The following is a 26,251-nucleotide window of genomic DNA, read 5'->3' as shown; positions in this document are numbered from 1 at the left end:
CGGCCCTTCGAGCCTGCACCGCCATTCAATATGATCATGGCTGATCATCCAACTCAGTATCCCATCCCTGCCTTCTCTCCATACCCCCGATCCCTTTAGCCACAAGGGCCACATCTAACTCCCTCTTAAATATAGCCAATGAACTGGCCTCAACTACCTTCTGTGGCAGAGAATTCCACAGATTCACCACTCTCTGTGTAAAAAATGATTTTCTCATCTCGGTCCTAAAAGACTTCCCTCTTATCCTTAAACTGTGACCCCTAGCTCTGGACTTCCCCAACATCGGCAATAATCTTCCTGCATCTAGCCTGTCCAACCCTTTAAGAATTTTGTACGTTTCTATAAGATCCCCCCTCAATCTTCTAAATTCTAGCGTGTACAAGCCAAGTCTATCCAGTCTTTCTTCATATGAAAGTCCTGCCACCCCAGGAATCCTACTTGTGCACCCTGTAACTGGTGATTCGCATCCTTTACATGATCGTATTGGTTTGTTGATTTGCAGGTTCTCAGGAGGCCATATCTCGGAAGAGGACTATCAGATCGTACTGTGGATGTTATTGCAGCAGCCTGGAGGAATAGTACCCAAAAGCAGTACATTTCTTACATAGGAAAATGGGAGGTGTTTTGCTTAAGGCAGAATATTTCATACCACACTGCAAACATCCCAGAAGTGTTAGAGTTTCTGTCAACTCTCTATTTTTATTTTAAGTTAAGTTATAGTGCGATCAATACTGCAAGGAGTGCCCTCTCTGCATATTTATGGAGGGAGTCAGAACAATATCTTGTAGGATCACACACTTTGGTCTGTAGGTTTATGAAGGGAATTTTCAATTCCAAGCCTCCTAGACCCAGGTATACAGAAATCTGGAATGTGCGGGATGTGCTGATGTTACTTCGTCAATGGACTCCCATTTCAGCTCTGTCTTTGGCCAAAGTTACCATGAAGGTAGTTATGCTCATGGCACTAGTTTCAGCACAGAGAGTGGACATTGCAGAAATTACATATAGATAGGATGGTAATAGCAGCAGATGCCATTACATTCTATGTCTATGATTTACTCAAACAGAGCAGACCTGGAGTCACGGGATATGTTGGTTTTTTCAGCATATCCTACGGACCCAAGACTATGTGTAGTGTCACATTTACGATGTTACATTGAAGCCACCAGAACCTTAAGAGGTGCAGAATCAGCATTCTTTATCAGCCATAAAAAAACACATAAGAAAGTGTCAGTGCAGACTATCTCAAGGTGGCTGAAGCAGGTGCTGGTTGATGCAGGGATTGATGATGGAGGAGCTGGCCAAAGTTGACAGGAAAGATACCCTAACAGGGATGACAGTGGAACAACAATGGCAGGTATTTCTGGGAATAATACAGAAGGTGCAGGATCAGTTCATTCCAAAGAGGAAGAAAGATTCCAAGGGGAATAAGGGGCGACTGTGGCTGACAAGGGAAGTCAGGGACAGTATAAAAATAAAAGTGAAGAAGTATAACATAGCAAAGATGAGCAGGAAGCCAGAGGACTGTGAAACTTTTAAAGTTAACTAAAGAGTGCAGAGTATGGAAGATAATTAAAAAGGCAATATGGGGAGAAAAGATGAGGTACGAAGGTAAGCTAGCCAAGAATATAAAGGAGGATAGTAAAAGCTTCTTTAGGTATGTGAAGAGGAAAAAAATAGTTAAGATGAAAGTTGGACCCTTGAAGACTGAAACATGTGAATTTATTATGGGGAACAAGGAAATGCTGGAATAACTCAGTGGGTAAGGCAGCATCTCTGGAGAGAAGGAATGGGCAACGTTTCGGGTCGAGACCCTTCTTCAGATTGAATCATAGGAGATTCACACATCTGTTTGCCTCTGTGTTTTTGAAGCCTCTTCCCCCAGTGGACGAGAGAGTGGGAAACGACTAAGATTCAAAAGCCAAGTAAAGTATCAAAAGCAAAGACCATGTCTTGGACCAAATATGCACGGGTTGTCAAAAGGAGCAAGTCAGTCAAATCCTGGAATGATTTCAGGGATTCACCTTACACATAAATTGTTAATGCTGTGATAGTGAGCAATGATGCTGGCAACAATGACAGATCAATCTTCGGGGTAGAATGAGAGGGATTCCAGAAAAATGCTTATTGATTAAAAAATAAGCTATTATGGCCTGACAAAAGAGTTACTAAACATATACTGTATGAGGAACCAAATGTTCGGTGGTTCATTGTTAGGAACATTGTTAGGAATGTTAGGAACAGGAGCGGTTCAGCAGAATGCCAACTGTGCCAGAAAAAGTGAGAAATTTCAGAATTCATCGAAACGTCGAGTGGTTTACGTTGTTGAAGAGGAGAAACTAAACGGTCACTGGTGTTGAAGATGTAAAACTATTACTAATGTCCACAGATCAAAAACAGAAACGGAATAAATGCGTGGACCGAGTCATGATGGAACGGGACTCATGTCTTCTGGAGAGTTAAAGATTGGAAGGACATGTGTTATAGAAGGACAGGCAAGTGGTGGGGAATAACAGTATAAGTTGCTGAGGAATGGTTCTGCAGTGAGATAACACTGAGGTTGTGCTGTGTATAGATGTGCAGTGTACAGATGTGCAGTGTACAGATGTGCAGTGTACATATGTGCAGTGTACAGATGTGCTGTGTACAGATGTGCAGTGTACAGATGTGCAGTGTACAGATGTGCAGTGTACAGATGTGCAGTTTACAGATGTGCAGTGTATAGATGTGCAGTGTACAGATGTGCAGTGTACAGATGTGCAGTGTACAGATGTGCAGTGTACAGATGTGCAGTGTACAGATGTGCAGTGCATAGATGTGCATAGTATGGATGTGCAAGTGGTGGGTGTAACAGAATGAGGTGCTGAGGAATGGTTCACTGAAGTAACAGAGGATATACAGAGTATGGATGTGCTCCATCTGTCCCTCAGCCAATCCCTGTGGGAGGCAACACTATCACATCCTGATGGGTCTTGACAGGGGAGGGGGGGGGTGAAACGGATGTTTCATCTTGTGGAGAAAAACTAGAACAAAGAGTAAAGGGTCGGCAATTTAATCTGTCAGAGTGTTGTTCATCTTCAGATAAACACCAAAGTTGATAAATCCTTGGCGGGAAATGATTTTCATTCATTCACACGAGTTCCACATTCTCATTGATTTTAGCAGAAATAAGGCCATAAGGGATAGGAGTAGAATTAGGCCATTCGGTCCTTCAAGTCTACTCCGCCATTAAATCATGGCTGATCTATCTCTCTTTCCTAACCCCATTCTCCTGCCTTCACCCCATAACCTCTGACACCTGTACTCATCAAAAATCCATCTATCTCTGCCTTAAAAGTATCCACTGACTTGCCCTTACAGCCGTCTGTGGCAAAGCATTCCACAGATTCACCACCCTCTGACTACGGAATTTCCTCCTCATCGGCTTCCTGAAAGAACGTCCTTTAATTCTGAGGCTATGACCTCCTACCCTTGATTCTCCCACTAGTGGAAACATCCTCGCCACATCCACTCTACCCAAGCCTTTCACTATTCTGTATGTAAATAGGATTTATTTCGAGTTCTCCGTTGAATTTCCTGAAGGCCTTTAGCTAAGCTTTTCTCCATGTTTTAATAATTTATTTATATTCAGGATGTGGGCAATACTGGCAGGATCAGTACTTACCAGAATCAAAGATTCATGGAAACATACATCACAGAAATGGGAGACAGACACAAAACGCTGGAGTAACTCAGCGGGACAGGCAGCATCTCTGGAGAGAAGGAATGGGTGACATTTTGGGTTGAGACCCTTCTTCAAATGTCTCGACCTGAAACGTCACCCATTCCTTCTCTCCAGAGATGCTGCCTGTCCCGCTGAGTTACTCCAGCATTTTGTGCTTATCTTCAGTTTAAACCAGCATATGCAGTTCCTTCCTACACAGCACAGAAATGGGTCCTTTCAGTTCATCTGGCCCATTAAATTAAATTTCTTTATTTATATAGCACATTTTTAGTCAACTTGCATTGACCCCAAAGTGCTTCACACAATTACATCCACACAGACAGGCAAAGGTGGGTGAAGTGTCTTGCCCAAGGACACAACGACAGTATGCACTCCAAGCGGGATTCGAACCAGCTACCTTCCGGTTGCCAGCCGAACACTTAGCCCATTGTGCCATCTGTCGTCCATGCTTATCTATGCTAAATCCTTTTGCTCCATTAGGCCCAATTTCCGCCATAGATTAGATTAGATATAATTTATTGCCACACAGCCAGGCTGGTGGAAATTTGGGTTGTCTGCAGCGATACAATAATAAAGAACACACAACCACAATAAAACTGTAACACAAACATCCACCACAGCATTCATCACTGTGGTGGAAGGCACAAAATTTGGCCAGTCCTCCTCCATTTCCCCCCTGTGGTCAGGACCAGAGTCCAGAGTCAGTCCAGGATCGGCTCTTTCTCACCGGAGACCGCGGCTTTAAGTTGTTGTAGGCCGCAGACCGGCGGTCAAGATTTAAGTCCCCGCCGCAGCCAGAAGCACCGTAGACTGCAGGGCCGGCGGTCGAAGCTCCCCTCCAGGGGTGATGGTAAGTCCATGCCAGACCCGCGGTAGAAGTCGGCCGCGGGCCGGCAGTGATGGCTTCTTCTTCCCCCCGGGTACCCAACGTGAGATCCCGGGCTGTAGACGCCACACCAGCTGGAGCTCTGCAGACCGCGGCTTCAGGCTGCGACTTCAGGCTGCCGGCTGCCCCGGGCCAGCGAAACGGAGCGCTCCCCTCCAGCGAGGGCTCACCCGCTCCACGCCGAGAGTCCACTCTGCGCCCGCCGCTGAAGCCCCGGGCGCGTCTCCGGGAAAGGCCGCGTCGATCCTTGATGTTAGGCCACGGGAGAGGCGACCTGGAAAAACTCGCCTCTCCGTGGAGGAGGCGACCGAAGCGGTTCCCCCTTACCCCCCCCCCCCACACCACCCCCCACACAAAACACATAAAGAAACATTAAATACAGACTTTAAAACATACTAAAAAAATAAAAAAAAGTTGAAAAACTGACGCGCTGCTGACATGGCTGCTGCCAGAGCAGCGCCCCCTACCCTTCCTATCTAAGTATCTGCTCAAACGCCCTTTAAATATTGTAATAGAATCTGTCTCCACTATTTCCTCTGGCTGCTAATTACAAATATTTACCACCTTCTGTGTGAAAAACTTACCCCTCAGAATTCCTTTACATTTCTCTCATTTCACCTGAACCTTTCGCCCTCTCTTGACCTAGGAAAAACGATTCTGACTATTAACCTTATCTCTGCCCCTCAAAATCCTGAAATGCTCCATAAAGTAACTCCTTCGCCTCCTACTTCCAATGAGAATAAACACAATTTATCCAATTTCTCTTTAGAATTACAGTGCCTTTACAATTCCAGGCATCATGGTAAATCTCCTCCGCACTCTCCATTGCTACCAAATCACTTTGTGTAGTGTGGAGACCAGAACTATACACAAAATTCTCAAGTACAGCCTAATAAATTCATGTTATAGGAGCAGTAGTAGGCCATTCGACCTATCGTCAAATTCGTCATTCAATCATGGCTGATCTATCTTTCCATCTCAACCCCATTCCCCTGCCTTCTACCCATAATCCCTGACATCCGTACTAATACAAAATCTGACAATTTTCACTTAAAAATATCCATTGACGGCCTCCTCAGCCTTCTGTGGCAATGAGTTCCACAGATTCACCACCCTCTGACTAAAGAAATTCCTCTTCATCTCCTTCCTAAAGGTATGTTCTTTTATTCTGCGGTTATGGCCTCTGGTTCTAGACTCTTCCACTAGTGGAAACATCCTCTCCACATTCACTCTATCCAAATTTGGTAAGTTTTAATGAGGTCCCCTCTCATTCTTCTAAACTCCAGCAGGTACAGGCCCAGTGCCTTCAAATGCTCATCATATGTTAACTCAATCATTTCTGGAATCATTCTTGTAAACCTCCTCTGGACCCTCTCCAGAGCCAGCACATCTTTCCTCAGGTATAGGGCTCAAAATTGCTCACAATACTCCAGATGGGGTCTGACCAGTGCCTTATAAAGACTCAGCATTACATCCCTGTTTTTATATTCTAGTCCTCTCGAAATAAATGCTAGCATTTTTTTGTACAACTGCAACTTTCTCTTCACTCTAATAGGAACATGCATACTTTGAACTCTCACACTTTCAAAAGCATCCCACTTTCTGGACATTCCATAAGCAATCTACTCCCATCAATGTTTGCAAGTTACTGTCGAATACCATGAAAGTTGGCCTTGCCACATAGCATCATAGTTGGCCTTTCTCCAATTGATCAAAGTCCGAATCCATAATGCAGTTGGTCAGGCCTCAGCGATTTATCTGCCACTGGTCTGACTAACTTTCAGACTGATCTACATCCCCCTTCTTTGCTATCTACAACTCTGCCTAGGTTCACATTGTCTGCAAACTTACTGATCATGCCCCCTATATCTCATACGATTCATTTATAAATATTACAAACACACTCACAGCTTCAATCCCACTATTCATCACTTAGAACAGATTGCCAACAGGAAAACACTCATCCACCACTATCCTTGGATCCTTTCACTAAGCCAATTTTGAATCCAGTTCACCCACACATCTTGAAACCCCTGTGTCTTGTTCATATATTTAACATCTAATGCTCTGCTTGCATCAATCTCCCTCGTTACCACCTCAAAAATCTCAGATCTATTGACCCATTCCACCTGCCCTTGATGAGATGCATACACGATGATGAAGGAAATCCCGCAGAGACAATGGGCAGGGAATCCCAGAACTTAGACCATGAAGAAGAGGAATGTTATGAAACATGGCCACAGGACACCGCATTACCTGTCTTATACCCAAACATCAATTTACAATCGACTGTGTGTGTGGAAGGTTAGAGTGGAGCAACATTGAAACATTCTTTAGAATGGACAGAAAGCAAGGTTTTACTCACGGCTGTCACTTTGTCTTTTGCATTCTCCACTGGTTCGGGTTTTCTCACTTGTTCAGTCTGTGTATTTGTGGCTTCAGGTGGCGATTCTGAATGTCCTGTTGTGGCCAACGTTTGTCCAGCCTTTACCTCCTTTACTTCAACTGCTGGCACTTTGTCACTGGGTGTAGGCACCGCTGCGCCAGGTTTCTCAGCACCTCCTGTTTGCTCAGGAATTAACTGAGCCTGCTTCTGTTGTGCAGCTTGGGACTGTTCTCCAGAGCCTGGTTTTGGGGTCTGTGCCTCCTGAACCAGTGCTTTGCCTTGTCTGACTGCAGGTGCTGTTTCTGATGGTTTGGCCGGGACTGTGTCCTTAGTCTCTGCTGTTTGGGAGGTCCCCGCTGGTTTCTGCTCAGTTTCTTTTGCCTGTGAGGGTGAAGGTTGACCTTTCTGGGAATGTTGCTGTTTGGGAGGAGGGAGGCCCGGTGATTGCTGCTTTCCTGGGGCATTAGTTGACATTGGATGCAAAGGAGGCATTTTCCCAGGGTCTCCGAGTTGTCCACTAAGTGCTCGCTGAGTCTGGCAGGTCAAGCAGAGCCACTCCACAACCTGAAAGACACAAACAGCAACACTGAACATAGCCTCATCTTCTTGCTCATCCTCAGCCAGCTGTGGAATCATGGAATCAATAGATGGAAACAGTGAAGAAAGAGACTATTTAGCCCTTTGATTCCATCCCACCTCTCTCAGACCAAGACACAGTTGACTGTCTCCACTGTCCTGTTTTCTTACACTCCCACTGCTGATCAACATCCCTCTGAAACTGCAACAGACCCGTCTCCAATCTTTCATAAAACACATTGAACCCAACACCTGTGGAGAACACCTTCACCTCATGTCACCCAACACCTGTGGAGAACACCTTCACCTGGTGTCACCTGCAGTCATTTTGCCAATGGCAGATGAGATTTTCTCCTGAAAGATGTGAGGTGTAGATTTTGAGAGGACTCGGTGCCGTGCAAGTCATTTATGTATAACACAAGTAACAGAAGTGGCAGCAGTGATCTTCACAGAACACCACTGGTCAAAGACCTCCAGTCAGAGACTCGCCCCTCAACCTCAACTCTACAGATTCCCAGCTTCTCCCAAACTGTTTGCAGGTGCAAAAGCATCTATATATAGAGAGTAAAGGGATCATAGTGGAATGCTGAGCTTGTTTGTGGAAAAACTACCCTCAGAATCTAGGGATCAGTGCAAATGGTGGGAATTTTACATTAATTTTCTATTGACTGCACTCACAAGTTGAAAAGCAGTGAATTATTTCAAAGAATGAATTCCGTTCTAGTTACATGTTTAAAAATGTAATAACAGCATCCAGGGCAGTAACATTCATCTGACAAGCCCTTTCAGTAAGTCCCTTTAATGGTTTCTGACAGATCTGTCAGGCGCAACACAGTTAATGAGAAGGCATGACATGGTCACACAATTATAAAGATCCATTCTCCGATTTACATGGGCTTTAGAAGCCAAGTGTTGTATAGAATGAAGTGTGCAATACTACGCCACAATTAACCAAATAGACCAGTAACATCACAAACTGAGCAACAAAGCTGGTTTTCCATCAACATCAATAAAAACCTGCAGATGCTAAAAATCTGAAATAAAATCTTGAATCTACAAATATAACAAAAAATGCTGGAATTGTACAGCAAGTCCAGCAATATCCACGGCAATAGAAACAGCCAGAACTCGGCAAGGGAGGGAATGTTAGATGCATTGGAAAAGATCATAGGGGAAAGATGGATAGAACAAAGTGAATATCTCCAATCAAGTCAGATCAAATGGGTAAATGTAGCAGTCAGAGTAGATGACAACACTTTGTGGTTTGTGTTGTTCATCCTTGGGAGATGCCGTGCAGGTCAGGCTGCACTGGTAGAGAGAGAGAGATAATCAGGGCCAAAATAGACAGAACTGGAACCCAGCGTGTTGAGCAGCAACTCTGGGGGGAAAGGAATGGTCAATGTTTCAGGCTGAAACCCTGCATCAGGACAGACAGATATCGACAGTGTCAACAAGGTGGTCTTCAATATTGAATCCTGCAGCGTGACCAGGCAGAAAGAGAGGTGCTGTTCCTCCTTGGGATCACTTTATCAATGGTATTCTGACCATTATTTTATCTGTTCCTTTTTACATTTTGTAGAATGTACTTGCCTTCGACCAAGCTGAAGCTCTCACCTGCTCCAGGTGCTGAGAATAGGAGAGGTTCAGGTGAACTACAGGTGAAGGTGTGACTGAGACATGCAGCAGGTTTGGGATTGCTCAATTAGAGGATAAACATTGGTTTATTTCTGCTCTTTGGTTTTCAACCCGATTTCACACCTGCTCAGAGAAAGATGATCCGTTAACTCTCCAACAGCAAGAAACAAAAATCTCCACCAAAAGCAAGACTTATCTGTGTCCTTCCATCTCACGCTATCTGAACAGGTTTTTTTCTACAAGTACATTGCTCCCTCTAAAATGTGTCCTGGCCACCTTAAAGCTGCAAGTTCCAGATTTAATATGTGCCCTTGCTACCTTAATGCTGCAAGTCCTAGATTTGGATGCATGCTCACAGTTCTCTAGTTATACAGCTTGGAAACAGGCCCTTCAGCCCAATGTGATGATGCTAACCCAGATGCCTCAACCATTCCATTTGCTTGGACCTGGTCCACATCACTCTAAATCTTTCCTATCCATGAACATGTCCAACTGCTGTGATAGTTTCTGCCTCAACTACCTCCTCTGGTTCCTCGTTCCATATATCCACAGCCCTCTCCTTAAACATCTTCCCTCGAGTTCTTAATATGAACATGATATTAAATATAATGCTATTAAGAGTGCTGTTATGATCTGTAGAACCAAAGAGGATAAATGTCTAAAATTTCCTGATTTTAAATTGTCTGACAACAATCTTAGTGTCTGTAATAAGGTAAAATATCTAGGGCATATTATTACAGAACTAATGACAAATGATGAGGATATCTATAGGCAACGACGCATGCTGTATGTACAGGCGAATATTCTCTTGCGTAAATTTGGTGCGTGTGCAGATGTGGTGAAGATGTCGCTATTTAGAGCATACTGCACACCACTCTACACTGCGCACCTGTGGTCGAACTATGGAAAGTCAAGTATGCAGAGACTAAAGGCGGCATATAACGATGCCATGAGAACACTGCTAAGGAAACCTAGATGGTGTAGTGCCAGTAATATGTTTGTGGCTGCAGGAGTCAGTACTTTAGAAGCTATCCTAAGACATCACATGTATAAATTCATTTGCAGGATAAATGACTAAAAATGTAATTATTGTGGCCTTGTCAACCATAAGGGTTTAGCACTACACGCTACGAATCCCAGCTGTGGAGACACTGGTATCGTTGTCTCGTTGTAGGACATTGATCATTCTTTTAATCTGGAATTTTAACTTATTTATTGTGTTTTTTTATTTTTTATTCTTTAAATATAATTTATGATGCTTTTATGTGATATACTAAGATTTTATATGTACTTTATGATATTTTTTTAATATGCATTATTTAATGTAATGTTGGTTAAACCCAGAAGTGCACGAGTTTGATTTAGTTTTGAGAATAAAAGCATTTCTCGCTCACAATTTCAGGATTAAATTTTGCTGCATTCCAGTCTTGGTAGCATCTATGATAATTTAATGAGATAATTTTTCTGGGCCCTTTCTGATCAGGGAGAATGCTGGCACATTGTAAATAAGTGGATCTGTTTAGTGTAGATACATAGTTATTGAGATGAGATTCATTGCCACTCAGTGAATTAATTATCAAATCTTTCCACATGATCATGACATCAATCCCTGATCACACTCCCCCCCCCCCCCACGCGGGTTCTTCAGTTCATTAGCAAACATGGTATGCAATGCAGCAGTCAATTTGCATCTGAATGCCACAGCAATACACATCAAAGATCATAGAGCGGAGATCTTTGGTACACATCATGTGCCTCCTCCATGGCCAGAGTGAGCACCACCGGAAATTGGAGGAGCAGCACCTCATATTCCGCTTAGGCAGTCTGCACCCTAGCGGCATAAACATTGAATTCTCCAATTTCCCATAGCCCTTGCTGTCTCCTCCCCTTCTCAGCTCTCCCTCAGCCCTCAGCCCTCTTCCTTTTTCCTTTCTTCTCCCTGCCCCTCACCCCCCCCCCCTCCCCACCCTCCATCAGTCTGAAGAATGGTTTTGTCCCAAAACGTTGCCTATTTCCTTCGCTCCATAGATGCTGCTGCACCCGATGAGTTTCTCCAGCACTTTTGTCTACCTTCGATTTTCCAACATCTACAGTTCCTTCTTAAACACATGCGCAGGAATCTTCTCTTTTAAACTTTACTGCAATGTTTGAAGTAGCTGAATCTGCTTTCTGAATGGTGCAGTATGTGTCCCTTTGTTTCACTTTGTTTCTGCCCTACTGCAGATTCCACCTTGAGGTCACATTTGCCCACAGAAGCAACATTTGTGTTATTGATGAAGTCTCCAGCAGCTCAGTTCGGTGAGCGATACACCATTCCCTGGGCTACTGGAGATCCCCCTCAATGACGATATTCCACCCACGGTTAATGCAGGGACATTTATTCCATCCAGTACAAATGTATTTGTCCATATTAAACCCCAATAATCATTTGGAAAGCGCTTGTCAGTAACCCTGGATTGATTTCAGATCCAAAATGTCGACTATCCCTTTGCCCCCACAGATGCTGCATGACCTGCTGACAGAGTCCGAAGAAGGGTCTCAACCCGAAATGTCACCCATTCCTTCTCTCCAGAGATGCTGCCTGTCCCGCTGAGTTACTCCAGCTTGTTGTGTCCAAAGATCATGGAACTCTATGATCTTTGGTTGTGTCTATCTACACAGTCACAGAGTCTTACAGTGTCAAAACAGTCTTTTGGCCCAATTTGCCCACACCGGCCAACATTTCCCAACTACACTAGTCCCACCTGCGTACGTTTGGTCCATATCCCTTGAAACCTGCCATATTCATGCACCTGTCTAAATGTTTCTTAATGTTGCGATAGTTCCTGCCTCAACTACCTCCATCGACAGATTGTTGCAACCACTCTTTGTGTGAAAAAGCTATCGCTCAGGTTCCTATTAAATCTTTCCTCCTTCTCCTTAAACCTACGCCCTCTGGTTCTCAATTCCCCTACTCTGGGCAAGACACTCTGTGCGTCTACCCGATCTATTCCTCTCATGATTTTGTACACCTCTATAAGATCACCCCTCATCCTCCAGTGCTCCAAGGAATAGAGTCCTAGCCTGCTCAACCTCTGCCTATAGCTCAGGCCCTCGAGTCCTGGCAACATCTTTTCTCAAATCTTTTCTCTACCCTTTCCAGCTTGACACCATCTTCCCTATAACATGGAGCCCAAACTGAACACAATACTCTAAATGCAGTCTCACCACGTTTTATACAAATACAACATGACCTCCCAACTTCTATATTCAATAGACACAATATGCTCAATACCCTGTCTGATGAAGTCCAATGTGCCAAAAGCCTATATGACCACCCTATCTACCTGTAATACCACTTTCAATAAACTATGTACCTGTACTCCTAGATCCCTCTGCTCTACAACACTCCCCACAGCCCGACCATTCACTGTAGGTCCCATGTTAGTTCCCCCAAAGGGCAACACCTCACTTCTTCCATCCGTTTATATTTCTGACATATTGCTTCTAATTGTTAAAGCAGGAAGGTAGAGTTGAAGGCACGATTGAATAGTATGGAAGGGCCGAGTGGCCAGCCTTGCTCTGAACTCAAATGGTTAGTTTCTGAGCTCTTGGTCCTAGTATGGGGGATCTGAGCATTCCACAAGAACATCTACAATGTGCTGAGGTGTCAACTCATTCAGTGAGGACCAGGCTCCACCACTCTGAAGTGACAAGGATTTGCCTCAACTTCTCTCTAATCCTCCTACTATCTAAAATCTCAGCACGGAAACAGGCCCTTCAGCCCATCATACTTACCCTGATCCTGTGGTCCATCTACACCAATCCATGGCAGTTTTGTCGTAGGTCAACGAGTTACTGTAAATCAGCATTTATCATAAGAATGGGAAATGAATCGAAGGGGAATTGATAGAGTTGTCTGATACGTTGCCGGAAACAGGAAAATAAGGAGAAGCAATAAACGGAACTGCCGTTCTATTCGTTATGTATTTACTTTCTAATTGTTCACTCAGCCAGTAGATCTTTTGTTGGAGGGAAAGGAACTTCTTGGATGGTTGGTCGGTGGCTTTTGCGAATAGTCTGCATTGCTCTCTGCAGCATATATATATTGTTAAATACAAATGCACAACATGTGGATCCAAGCATCAGACAGCACCCTGGCAGATGGCACGGAACCACACCTCCACAGTCAGATCACTTCTCTGGAGCGATCTCACATCTTTCCTCATGAAATCACAGCAACGTGACATGTTTAGTTTAGTTTAGAGATACAGCAGGGAAACAGGGCCTTCGGCCCACCGTGTCTGCACCGACCAGCGATCCCCGCACATTAACACTATCCTACACAAACTAAGGACAATTTTACACTTATACCAATCTAATGAACCTGTATACCGGCACATCTTTGGAGTGTGGGAGGAAACCGGAGCACCCGGAGAAAACCCATGCGGTCACTAGGAAAAGGTACAAACTCTGTACAGACAGCACCCATGGTCAGGATCAAACCCGAGTCTCCAGCTCTGTAAGACAGCAACTTTACCGCTGCGCCACCATGCTACCATGTGATGAGGTGCAGTAAATAAAGAATGAGGGCTGAGTTTGTGGAGCAGAGGGAGAGGAGGAGGAGAATGTTTGAAGACAATGTTCTGGACATCAGGGCCCGGCCCTTCAAACATGTCAGGGTGAGAGACAATGTCAATGTGATATTGTGCTGACCACAAGGCAATGTTGGAAAGGGAGTGAGATAAAGGCAGTTGTGAGGAGGGGCAGAGGGATTGAGGGAAGGGAGAGTTGTAGGGGACAGAGCAGAGGATGGATGGGACCATGGGAAGGGGAGCATGAGTGGGAAGGAACCAGGAATGGATGGGAGCATGGAGGGAGGGGTGTGGGAGGGTTCCCTGTCCAGACTGGCCAATTCTTGAAATGGGGACAGTCACTGTCTCTGCTCTGACTCAAACTAAAGGGCATTGATGGACATCAGCCTGGATATTACGTGATAATCCAAGTGTAATCCATCTCCAACTCAATGGTCATAGTCATAGAGTCATACAGCACAGAAAGAGGCCCTTCAGCCCACCTTGTCCATGCTGATCAAGATGCACCATCTACACTAGTCATACCTGCCCACGTTTGGTCCAAATCCCTCTAAATCTTTCCTATCCATGTACTTGTCCACATGTCTTTTAAATGCTGTAGTACCTGCCTCAACTGCCTCCTCTGGCAGCTCCTTCCATACACCCACCACCTTTTGTGTGAAAATGTTATCCCTCAGGCTCCTATAAAATGTTTCCCCCTCACCTTAAACCTATGTCTGGTTCTCGATTCCCCTACTCTGGGCATGAGACTCTGTGCGTCTATCCGACCTATTCCTCTCAGGATTTTATAATCTAGTATATACATATACTGCGGTTCATGTAAACCATGTCAACTACTCAGTCCTAGTCTCATCGATAATCTGTTACCTCCTCAAATACCAGCCAGATTGTTGAGGCAAGGCCTTCCCTTGATAAAGGCACGTTGGTGTTCCCTGGTTGAGGTTTTTTTTTAAGCAGATGCTTTTGCACCAGCACGCATTATATTTTTAGGTTTGAATTTATAACGTTAGTGCCTTGAGCTGATGGCTATATCATTAATGTGTAAGAAGGAACTCTGAAGAAGGGTCTCGACCCGAAACATCACCCATTCCTTCTCTCCAGAGATGCTGCCTGTCCCGCTGAGTTATTCCAGCTCTTCGCTATATCATTAATCCATGGAATACCTATCAGTGCAAGGGAGTAATGTTATAAATTCAAACCTAAAAATAGAAAGTATTTTGGTACTAAAGTGACAGTTTGAAAAAATCCCACAGCCAGATGACAAAAAATAATTTTGAGGTAAGTTGAATGATTCAATGAGTCCAGCAATATGATAAAACAGAGGATCTGATCAAAGTTTTCTCACTGAGTTTGTAAACCCTCTACTTCTCTCACTGGCATCGTCATGGAGGGGAACAGCTCATTTGGCCCATCACATCCGAGCACAACTATACTTATCCTATTTTCCTGCATTAGATCTCTATATTTCTTTGCCTTGCCAATTCAAGTGTCTAAATGTCTCTTAACACAGTCATTACATCTGATTCACCATCTTTCCTGGCTGCATGTTCCAGAAATCAACCTTGTATCCTTCAGTTCCTTCCTCACCCCGTAAACCTACACCCTCTTGTGTTTTATAGCACTTCCATGGGAATAAGATTCTGACTACCCACCTTATCTTCTAATTTTATGTTCCTCTATCAGTCACTTCTCAGCCGAAGGGCCTGTTTCCATGCTGTATCTCTAAACTAAACTAAATAAATCTTGGGAATTCAGCGATCAATCATCACTCCTTATCCTGTGCCTCAGTGCTTCCTCATCAACCAGCAAACACTCCTGTCAGGATATTGATTCTGATTGGGAATGACTTCCTGGTGATCAATTCACCCCTTCCATCGCCATCTCTCCGGCAGACATCCGTGCATCTCTCCTCCCATCCCTGACCTTGCCCACCCACAACAGGGAAAGTAACTCTGGGGATTAAGTTGTGCTCTTTAATCTCTTTCCTAGTGCTCTAGACCTGATCACAGGACCTCATCTCTTTCTCTACCCATGTCATTGGAACTGATCAGGATCATGAATACTGCATCTCCATTCTCCCCTTTCAAAATGTTTTGCTGTTATTCACTGACATCCCTGACCCCAGCACCAAGCTAGAGTACCACCCCATCCCAGTGTACTACTCCATCCCAGTGTACAACTCCACCTTAGTGTACAACTCCATCCTAGTGTACAATATTATAGTGTACAACATCCCAGTGTACAACTCCACCCTAGTGTACAACTCCACCCTAGTGTACAACTCCATCCTAGTGTACAACTCCACCCTAGTGTACAACATTATAGTGTACAACTCCACCCTAGTGTACAACTCCATCCTAGTGTACAACTCCACCCTAGTGTACAACTCCACCCTAGTGTACAACATCCCAGTGTACAACTCCACCCTAGTGTACAACTCCATCCTAGTGTACAATATTATAGTGTACAACATTATAGTGTACAACTCCACCCTAGTGTACAACTCCACCCTAGTGTACAACTCCATCCTAGTGTACAACTCCACCCTAGTGTACAACTCCACCCTAGTGTACAACATCCCAGTGTACAACACCACCCTAGTGTACAACATTATAGTGTACAACTCCACCCTAGTGTACAACTCCACCCTAGTGTACAACTCCACCCTAGTGTACAACTCCACCCTAGTGTACAACATCCATCCCAGTGTACAACTCCACCCTAGTGTACAACATCCCAGTGCACTACACCACCCATAGTGTACAATATTATAGTGTACCACTCCACCCTAGTGTACAACTCCACCCTAGTGAACAACATTCTAGTGTACAACATTCTAGTGTACCACTCCACCCTAGTGTACAATATTATAGTGTACCACTCCATCCCAGTGCACTACTCCATCCTAGTGTACAACATCCCAGTGTACAACACCACCCTAGTGTACAATATTATAGTGTACCACTCCATCCCAGTGTACTACGCTGCTCCGTAGTCACATCTGTAACCACAGGAGCACCTGTTTGTCCCCTTAACTAGTGAACCAGCAGTGACAGATACGTCCTCTCTCCTATTCCTCCACTCCCTGTTGTTGAGCTACATGTTGTGACAGACTCCTGACTGACTGCTTTCCCCAAGAAACCATTGCCCCAAATATGAGTGAGTGGTATTGATTCAGGGGACCTCTCTACCAATGTGACTACCTCCTGAAATATGTTATACGTGAAGTTTACAACCTTTGCCAAAGTTTCATTGTGGCTCCAAATGTGTTTTTGTGTCTGAAACATCAGTGGTCTTTAAGGATTCCAGCTCTTCATAAATATATTTCAGATTTCATGCGTCTGCAGTATTTTGATTTTTGTATTCTTCAAATTATTGACTGTATATTTTATTTGTCAAGGAAACATATCCATTCTGCCTCATCCCATTTAAAGTAACTTCCATGGATACAGTGGGCAGCACGGTGGCACAGTGGTCGAGTTGCTGCCTCACAGTGCCAGAGACCCCGAGTTCAATCCTGACTGAGGGTGCTGTCTGTACGGAGTTTGTACGTTCTCCCCATGACCTGCGTGGGTTTTCTCCGGGTGCTCCGGTTTCCTCCCAAACTCCAAAGTAGTACATGTTTGTAGGCTAATTGGCTTCGGTAAAATTGTAAATTATCCCTAGTGTGTGTAGGATAGTGTTAGTGTGCGGGGATCGCTGGTCGGCACAGACTCGGTGGGCCTGTTTCTATATTGTATCTCTAATCTAAACTAAACATGTTTTACTATGTGCACTGGGGGACAGATTGTGATGAGGACAGGACCCATAACATCAACATGTGCCTCTGTCTCTGCCTCCACAGATGCTGCTCGACCCACTGAGTTACTCCAGAATGTGTTGTTTGCAGCAGAGTTGTGACAGTGGTTCTCACTCCTCTCGTTGTGCTATTGTTAGGTTCTAAACCATGCCAACTGTTGGGAGACGCCATTAACTGACTGGTGTGTAAGAAGGAACTGCAGATGCTGATTAAAACCAAAGACAGACACAAAGTGCCCGAGTAATTCAGTGGGACAGGCAGCATCTCTGGAGAGAAGGAAAGGGTGACGTTTCGGGTCGAGACCTTTCTTCAGACTGGTCATGGATAAGGGAAATGAGAGACATAGACGGTGATGTGGAGAGATAAAGAACAATGAATGAAAGATGTGCAAAAAAGTAACGATGATAAAGGAAACAGGCCATTGTTGCCTGTTTGTTGGGTGAAAATGAGAAGCTGGTGGAACTTGGATAGGGGAGGGATAGAGAGGGGGGGGAATGCCGGGGCTACCTGTAGTGAGAGAAATCAATATTCATACCAATGGGCTGTGAGCTGTCCAAGTGAAATATGAGATTCTGTTCCTCCAATTTGCACTGGAACTGTTTTATGTGAGGCGTCACCTTCCGAACATGCATGCAGATAATAATTCTTTGGTGCTTATTACCTGTTACTTTAACCGCGTAAACACCACATAAAGCATCATGTCAGCTCTCATTTATCACAATGTGAAATGAATCTAATAACAATATTTTGTTGTGATACATGGTCAGCCCCTGGTGTTGTTACCAATTACATTCAGGGCCATTATGCTTCACCCTCTACTGTTGGTTTACAAGCATTTCCTGGTAACCATTGTGTTCCTTTTCATTGTGAAACATTGGCTCATGTCCACAACTAAAGCTTCATGGCAGCTCGAGTGATGTGAGGCAGGTGGACAGCTAGGGCAGCCACTCGAACTGGATTAACAATGCAGTCGTCAGGAGCATGAAGGAGACACAGCTCCAGCCAAAGGGATTATTATTGTTGCATTGATTAGTGGGAAGAAGCAGTGCAGTGAACAGCAGCAGCACAGTTAGTCCCCCACAGTCCCACATAACATCCCATATAACAGAATCTCCTGCAGCCACTGTGTGTGCTACTGGGGCAGAGATAAGGTTGGGCTGCCAAATGAGCAACTTCTTTGTGATGGATTGTGCAGAGTTCAATCATTTATACCAAGAGGACTGGAATCTTAAAGCGGAGATGTAATGCTGAGACTCTATGAGGCGCTGGTCAGGCCACATTTGGGGTATAGGGCAATTGCATGGTTGACACTTGACGCGTAATGTTGCCGTGCAACACCTTCTGGAAGACAAGCGGTGTACTGGAGGCAAGCACGAGTGTGTTGATTACTATGGCTGCCAGTACAGCAGGACTGTCTTCGGTCCCAGCAGCCGTTGAATTGTTGCAGTATGCTTCCAATCTTTCAACTGACGAGTATGCACGATATGTTTCTGTGATTGGTGTTCACCCTCATTTAGTGCCTGAAACAGGGAAATCGCATGATATTTCCCAACTTCCAGAACTCAATTCCATGGACACCACAGCATACTTGATATCAACGGCGAGTCCATACACGGCAAATTATTTTCAGGCATACAAGTCATCGACTTACAATCAATTTGCAAATGGTTATCTATTCCAATGAATCGTCCACAGTTATGAGTGAGTGGTGTGTGGAAAAGTACATTTTCGATCATTTATTTATGATATTCACAAGTTTTAAAATCAGTGTTTTAAGTTTTTAGTGACGTTTCATTTTAACGAATAGAAAGTGCACTCGACTATAAATAAACATTTGGATTTTCGTGCTAGTTTCCATGTATTCGGTGCGACACTCACCCAGCTATTATTAATATTTGATGCATGATATTCTTGTGCTTTTTATTCAACTTCGTGTGAGTACAAACAACAGGTAGTTTTAAAAATATTAACCCACACGGAAAATAATTACCCCAAAACAGTAAACTGTAAACTTAAACCCATGCATGGAAAAAGTAACTAAATAATTTTATGTAAAAAAGGGAATGGCATTGGCCAAATCTAAAAACTATCAGCATTAAAAACAATTAAAAAAACACCTTTAGATTGGTATAATGTTAATAAAACTTTGGGCACGTTGGGTTTATTTTCACTTGTCTTCAGAAAATATGTAATATGTTCACGGTCATTTTATCAGGACTATCAGGTGCCAAACAATTTAGTTTTATGCCATTTTCTGTAATGCAAAAATAAATAAATAAATGTGAATACATGTGAGTCGTCATTAAACATGTAAAATTGAAATGTATATTTTGGAAAATAATAATGTCCTGAAAGTTTATACACCCCCTCCCTTTCAATGATATTGTCAATTGACTGAGCTGAATTATGTTCAATTACTAGCTAACAATTCTGCCATTACTTGGTTTGCATCTGAGTAAAATGTAAGTTAAAACCCACGTATATCTTTTGAAATTTCCCTTCAGAAACATTGTAAACACCCACTTGAGAACCATGGTAACTTCTAAAACTTTTTAGATACCGAAGGAGTCAAGAAAAAAACACAAAGAATGCCTTACTGTTGATGAAATGCAGTGAACAAACGCGATAATTCTCGATCTTTTCCATCTTAATATCTGCATGGCCAATGTTCGCCAAACACTTTGGCTGTTGTTGTCCCTTCGACTCTCGCTTCTCTCTACCATCATTTCTCCTCACTTTTAGAATTCTGGAGTACAATAAATAGCTCTCACGGTTAGCCCCATTCCCACAATTTTTAACAGCACAAAAACGGACCATTTTGATGTTATTTTCCAGGTAAGAACGTCCGTGTTGTATGTGACGAGTGTATGCCGGAGGCTTGCTTGTCCTCCAGTACGACTCCTTGAGTGACTCCGTGGGTCACACACTTTGACCTTTTGATCTACCGTGTAATCGCCCTATTGTGAGCAAATTTGGGCCCCGTATCTGAGGAAGGATGTGCTGGCCCTGGAGAGGGTCCAGAGGAGGTTTACAAGAATTATCCCAGGATTGAGTGGGTTAACATATGGTGAGCGTTTGACGGCACTGGGCCTGTACTCGCTGGAGTTTAGAAATTTGAGCGGGGACCCATTGAAACATACAGTAGAGCTAATTGGACGATGTTTCAATCCCTCTAGTAAGTCGGCACTCTTGCTATTTGCAGTGGGATTGGAGTGGTGAAAGGTAGGGTAGGTACGTCACTGGGGTCATCAGGTGGGCACCCTCCTTCTTTGACATTTCATTGATAAGCCCACAACATCTCCAGAGGGCTCAACGGTGATACCTGGTGTCCCAGTTACACCCCCCTCAATTCCATACCCTCCTGTCTTCATCTTGCAGCCCAATTGTTATCTCTCCTTTTGATCCAAATCCAATTGCTGTTTTTTTCTGCAGAATTTGATAATAATTTGATTGCTTGTTGGAGGGAGCGACCCCTCACCCCCATTTTCTTTAATAGCCTGGTCATAGATGTAGCAACAAATCCCCTGCATCCCACTTCGACAGGGAAAATCTTGGTCTTCCAGCCATTCTGGGAAGCTTCAGTTGCCAGTTCAGAGTACTTGGTCTTTTTAAGTGGCTCTGATGAGAAAACTTAGCCGAGATCCTTCCATTTGCCAGATATCACGCCAGCTGAGTTTCCTCTTTACCAGGCTCTCCCAGTTAGTCCATTGGCCCTGCTTGGCCATTGAGATGGCCTTGGCGTGTCGCTCTGCCTCCTCCCGTCTTCTCACCTCCTCCACCACGAGCCATCTTTTGAATAGTGAAAAGCCTGGATGGGAGAGTCTAAGACCAGAGGTCACAGCCTCAGAATTAAAGGCCGCTCTTTTAGAAAGGAGATGAGGAGGAACCTCTTTAGTAAGTGGGTAGTTAATCTGTGGAACTCAGAGGGCTGTGGAAGCCAAGTCAGTGGATATTTATAAGGCAGAAGTAGACAAATTCTTGATTAGAATGTGATGCCCAGGATACTGATGGTGGGAGTTGTCAGGATAGTAATGCCAAGGGTTGATGATTGGACTGCCACGTGACAGTGAGGATCACTATCATAGAGTTACACAGCATGGAAACATCCCAACTTGCCCATGCCCACTGTTGTCTACCTGAGCCTACCCCATTTGCCACATTTTGCCCATATCCCTCTAAACATTACCGGTCCATGTTCCTGTCCACGTACCTGTCTTTATACCTGTCCAAATGTCTTTCAAAACATTAGAAACATAGGTGCCTCTACAACCTCCTCTGGCAACGCTTCCACATACCCATCATCCTCAGGTACCCCTTACATTTTATCCCTCTCACCTTAAATCTATGCCCTCTGGTTTTAGACTCCGCTACCCAGGGAAAAAGATTGTGACCATATCTCTGCCTCTCTTGTCATCACTTTTGTTGTACGATTGTTGTACCAGGTAGCTAATGCCCAGTTGTTATCTAATGGATTGTTTAATTTTCTGAAGAGCTCTGTGGAACTGAACATTATGTAACAACATCTTATAGACACTTGGACAGGTACATGGATAGGACAGGTTTGGAGGAATATGGGCCAAATGTGGGCATGTCGGACTAGTGTAGATGGGGCATGTTGATCGCAAGTTGTGGTGAAGGGCCTGTTTTGTGCTTCATGACTCTATGAACATGGAGCAGAAACATGGAGCCTTTTGGCCCCAAACAGCCGTGACCTCCATTTCTGACTTCATAAAGGAAGGCCGGTGACTGCAGGAGCAGCTGAAGATCATTGGCCGACACTGCCCAGTGGAGGAGCAGTGAACAATGTCAGTGTGAGTTTTGCTGCACTCTGGCTTCCAAATACATCATCTGCCAGCAGATCCCAGGATCCAACTCCACTTCAGTCAAAGCCTGAAGTCACTGGCGGAACAATCACCACACTGCCAAATTTAGATCACATTTCTCATTCACTAGCATTTTACTGAAACATTTGCATTTCTAAATGTTCTACTAATTCTTCATTAATAACTGATTCCACTATTTGCCTGACACAGGGTGGCACAGCGGTAGAGTTGTTGGTTCACACCGCCAGAGTCCCAGGTTCCATCCCAACTTTGCACGTTCTCCCTGTGACCGTGTGGGTTTTCTCCAGGTGCTCCAGTTTCCTCCCACAATCCGAAGATGTACAGGTTTGGAGGTTAATTGGCTTCGGTATAATTGTAAATTGTCCTTAGTGTGTGTAGGATAGAGTTAGTGTGTGTAGGATAGAGTTAGTGTGCGGGGATCGCTGATTGGCACAGACTCGGTGGGCCGAAGGGCCTGTTTCTGCATTGTATCTCTAAACTAAACTGGTTGCAAAAAGCGGTGGGCAGCAGTCTGAAGGGTCTCAACCCGAAATGACACCTATTTCTTTACTCCAGAGATGCTGCCTGACCCACTGACTTACTCCAGCTTTTTGTGTCTTCCTCTTAAACTGCACAGGTGTTGGGCTAACTGAAGTGTTGTTCCCTTTTTTTCTCACCATCCTGACTCAGGTAGCTGTTGCACATCTGCCTATTTCCAGCCCTGAACTTCTGGAATTTCTGGCAGCTGGAATCCATGCCTCGATTATCTCTGCACCAGCTCCTGCAGAGCAGTGGGATACACAGGACTGTCACCTCTCAGTCCCATGCGGTTAGCTCACAGTTTATCTCTGGTGATACATATCCTCCCTTGTCACTTGCTTACAATATGTTTGACATACTTACCTGCCCTCTGCTGTGAAAATCAATAGACAATGTGTGTTTATCTGATCAGACATTTCTGTATTTTTCACTATTTATTCCTATCTCAGTGAATGAGAGATAAATGTTAACTTTTTCTACTATCTTCGTTTTCAAATACTTGTGATGCTCTTACAATCTAGTTCACATTTGAAGTGTTGTGCAATTCTAGTTACTTTTAATGCTGTGACGAGAGGTTTGAGACCAAACTTAGTCAAGGTGAAACTATTTGGGTAATCTGATCATTCTCACACTGGTGATTCATGGCAACATTCTCCTCACTTCCTCACCCAGTGACAAACTAAACTTAGCCTCAAGCCCACATCCTTAATTAACGTAACACCAGCAGTATATTCACTAATGACCGGTTAGGAAAATGATGATTTCACTGAAACAACAATAATAATTCTTTAATCAGAATAATTGTTGGATGGCAGATAGGAGAGAGAATTTGGAAAGCAGAGCATAATGTTCTTCCAAAGAATAACACACATTTATCATATATTGATAAATGATGAACTATAGTTGCACCCGGCCAGGCTAGTTTCCCAGTATCAGGTCTAGCATGGTTCCTAACTTCACAAGTTATAGGAGTAGAATTAGGCTATTTGGCCCAAAGAGTCCACTACGCCATTCAATCATGGCTGATCTCTGCCTCCTAATCCCATTGTCCTGCCTTCTCCCCATAACCCTTGACAACCGTTCTAATCAAGAATTTGTCTATCTCTGCCTTAAAAATATCCGCTGAGGGCCTCCACAGCCGTCTGTGGCATTGAGTTCCACAGATTAACTACCCTCTGACTAACGAAGTTCCTCCTAACCTCCTTTCTAAAAGAACGCACTTTAATTCTGAGGCTATGACTTCTGGTCTGAGACTCTCCCACCAGTGGAAACATCCTCTCCACATCCACTCTATCCAGGCCTTTCATTATTCTATAAGTTTCAATGAGGTCCCCCCTCAAACTTCTAAACTCCAGCGAGTACAGGCCCTTGAACCAACCAGCACAATCCTATTCTACTTTGATAATGGAACATTATGATCTACCTCTCGCACTACATGGACTAGTTTAAAAAAATTAAGTTTTTACATGAATGTGTTGTTTTTAGCACAATCTTCTTTCTTTTAGATTTTTTTGTGTAACATGTTTTAGTGTGTCTGTGTCTGGGCCTCTGCTGCTGAAAACAAGATTGTCATTGTTTCTGTGCCTACCCTATTTATGCACACTACATCACCAATTGCATTTACACCTGTCCATAACCTGTCTACATCTGTTCCTTTATCACCCGTGGTCATTGGGAAGCTTATAGTATAAAGATGGTATCTTGTTTTATTTCTGAACTCTACCCCGAATCACATCAGTGGATGAACCCTCCAGCATGTCCGCTCTGACATTCATCCTGATTAGTAACACAACTCATCCACCTAGAATACTTCCGACACAGGGGGACACGGTGGGGCACGGGGGGACGCGGGGGGACGCGGGGGGACGCGGGGGGGACACACGGGGGGACGCGGGGGGACGCGGGGGGACGCGGGGGGACACAGGGGGACACAGTGGGGACACAGTGGGGACACAGTGGGGACACAGTGGGACACAGTGGGACACAGTGGGACACAGGGGGGACACAGTGGGGACACAGTGGGGACACAAGGGGACACAGTGGGACACAGGGGGACACAGGGGGACACAGGGGGGACGCGGGGGGACACAGGGGGACACAGTGGGACACGGGGGACACGGGGGACACAAGGGGACACAGGGGGGACACAGTGGGGACACAGTGGGGACACAAGGGGACACAGTGGGACACAGGGGGACACAGGGGGGACACGGGGGGACACAGGGGGGACACGGGGGGACACGGGGGACACGGGGGGACACGGGGGGACACGGGGGGACACGGGGGGACACGGGGGGACACGGGGGGACACGGGGGGACACGGGGGGACACAGGGGGACACGTGGGGACACGTGGGGACACAGGGGGGACACGGGGGGACACGGGGGGACACGGGGGGACACGGGGGGGACACGTGGGGACACGTGGGGACACGTGGGGACACGTGGGGACACGTGGGGACACGGGGGGGACGCGGGGGGACACGGGGGGACACGGGGGGACACGGGGGGACACAGTCATACAGCCTTGGTCAGTGGAATGTTTAATTAAAAGGCGTCTTTACTTCCAAATTAGAGGAAACATAGAAAATAGGTGCAGGAGTAGGCCATTCAGCCCTTCGAGCCAGCACCACCATTCACAATGATCATGGCTGATCATCCAAAATCAGTACCCCGTTCCTGCTTTTCCCCCTATATCCATTGATTCCCTTAGCTCTAAGAGCTAAATTTAACTCCCTCTTGAAATTGGCCAGTAAATTGTCCTGCACTGCCCTATGTGGCAGAGAATTCCACAGATTTACAACTATCTGTGTGAAAACGTTCCTCATCTCAGTCCTAAATGGCTTACCCCTTATTCTTAAACTGTGGCCCCTGGTTCTGGACTCCCCCAACATCTGGAACATTTTTCCTGCATATAACATGACCAATCCTCTAAGAATTTTATATGTTTCTATAAGATTGCCTCTCATCCTGCTAAATTCCAGCAAATACAAGCCCAGTTGACCCATTCTTTCATCATATGTCAGTCCCGCCATCCCAGGAATTCACCTGGTGAACCTACACTGCACTCCCTCAATAGCAATAATGTCCTTCCACAAATTAGGAGAACAAAATTGCACGCAATACTCCAGGTGCAGTCTCACCAGGGCCGTGTACAACTGCAGCAGGACTTCCTTGCTCCTAAACTCAAATCCTCTCGCATTGATGGTCAACATGCCATTAGCTTTCTTCACTGCCTGCTGTACCTGCATGCTTACTTTCAGTGACTGATGTACAAGCACACCCAGGTCTCATTGCACATCCCCTTTT

The 26,251-nt window shown here is 44.8% G+C and overlaps 1 protein-coding gene across 1 annotated transcript in view; it reads right to left on the bottom strand.

Moving 5' to 3' along the window:
- The window catches only part of pclo (piccolo presynaptic cytomatrix protein), a 157,213-nt gene that overhangs the window by 95,038 nt on the left and 35,924 nt on the right, over window positions 1-26,251 (bottom strand). The window contains exon 3 of the mRNA XM_033039290.1: window positions 6,976-7,560. Within this exon, the coding sequence (XP_032895181.1) occupies window positions 6,976-7,560 (585 nt within the window). The remainder of the gene's footprint in view (window positions 1-6,975; window positions 7,561-26,251) is intronic.

This window comes from Amblyraja radiata, chromosome 21, assembly GCF_010909765.2.
Source record: "Amblyraja radiata isolate CabotCenter1 chromosome 21, sAmbRad1.1.pri, whole genome shotgun sequence".
NCBI lineage: Eukaryota > Metazoa > Chordata > Chondrichthyes > Rajiformes > Rajidae > Amblyraja > Amblyraja radiata.
The sequence above is the reverse complement of the archived record's forward strand: the minus strand, read 5'-3'. Positions and strand labels throughout refer to the sequence as shown.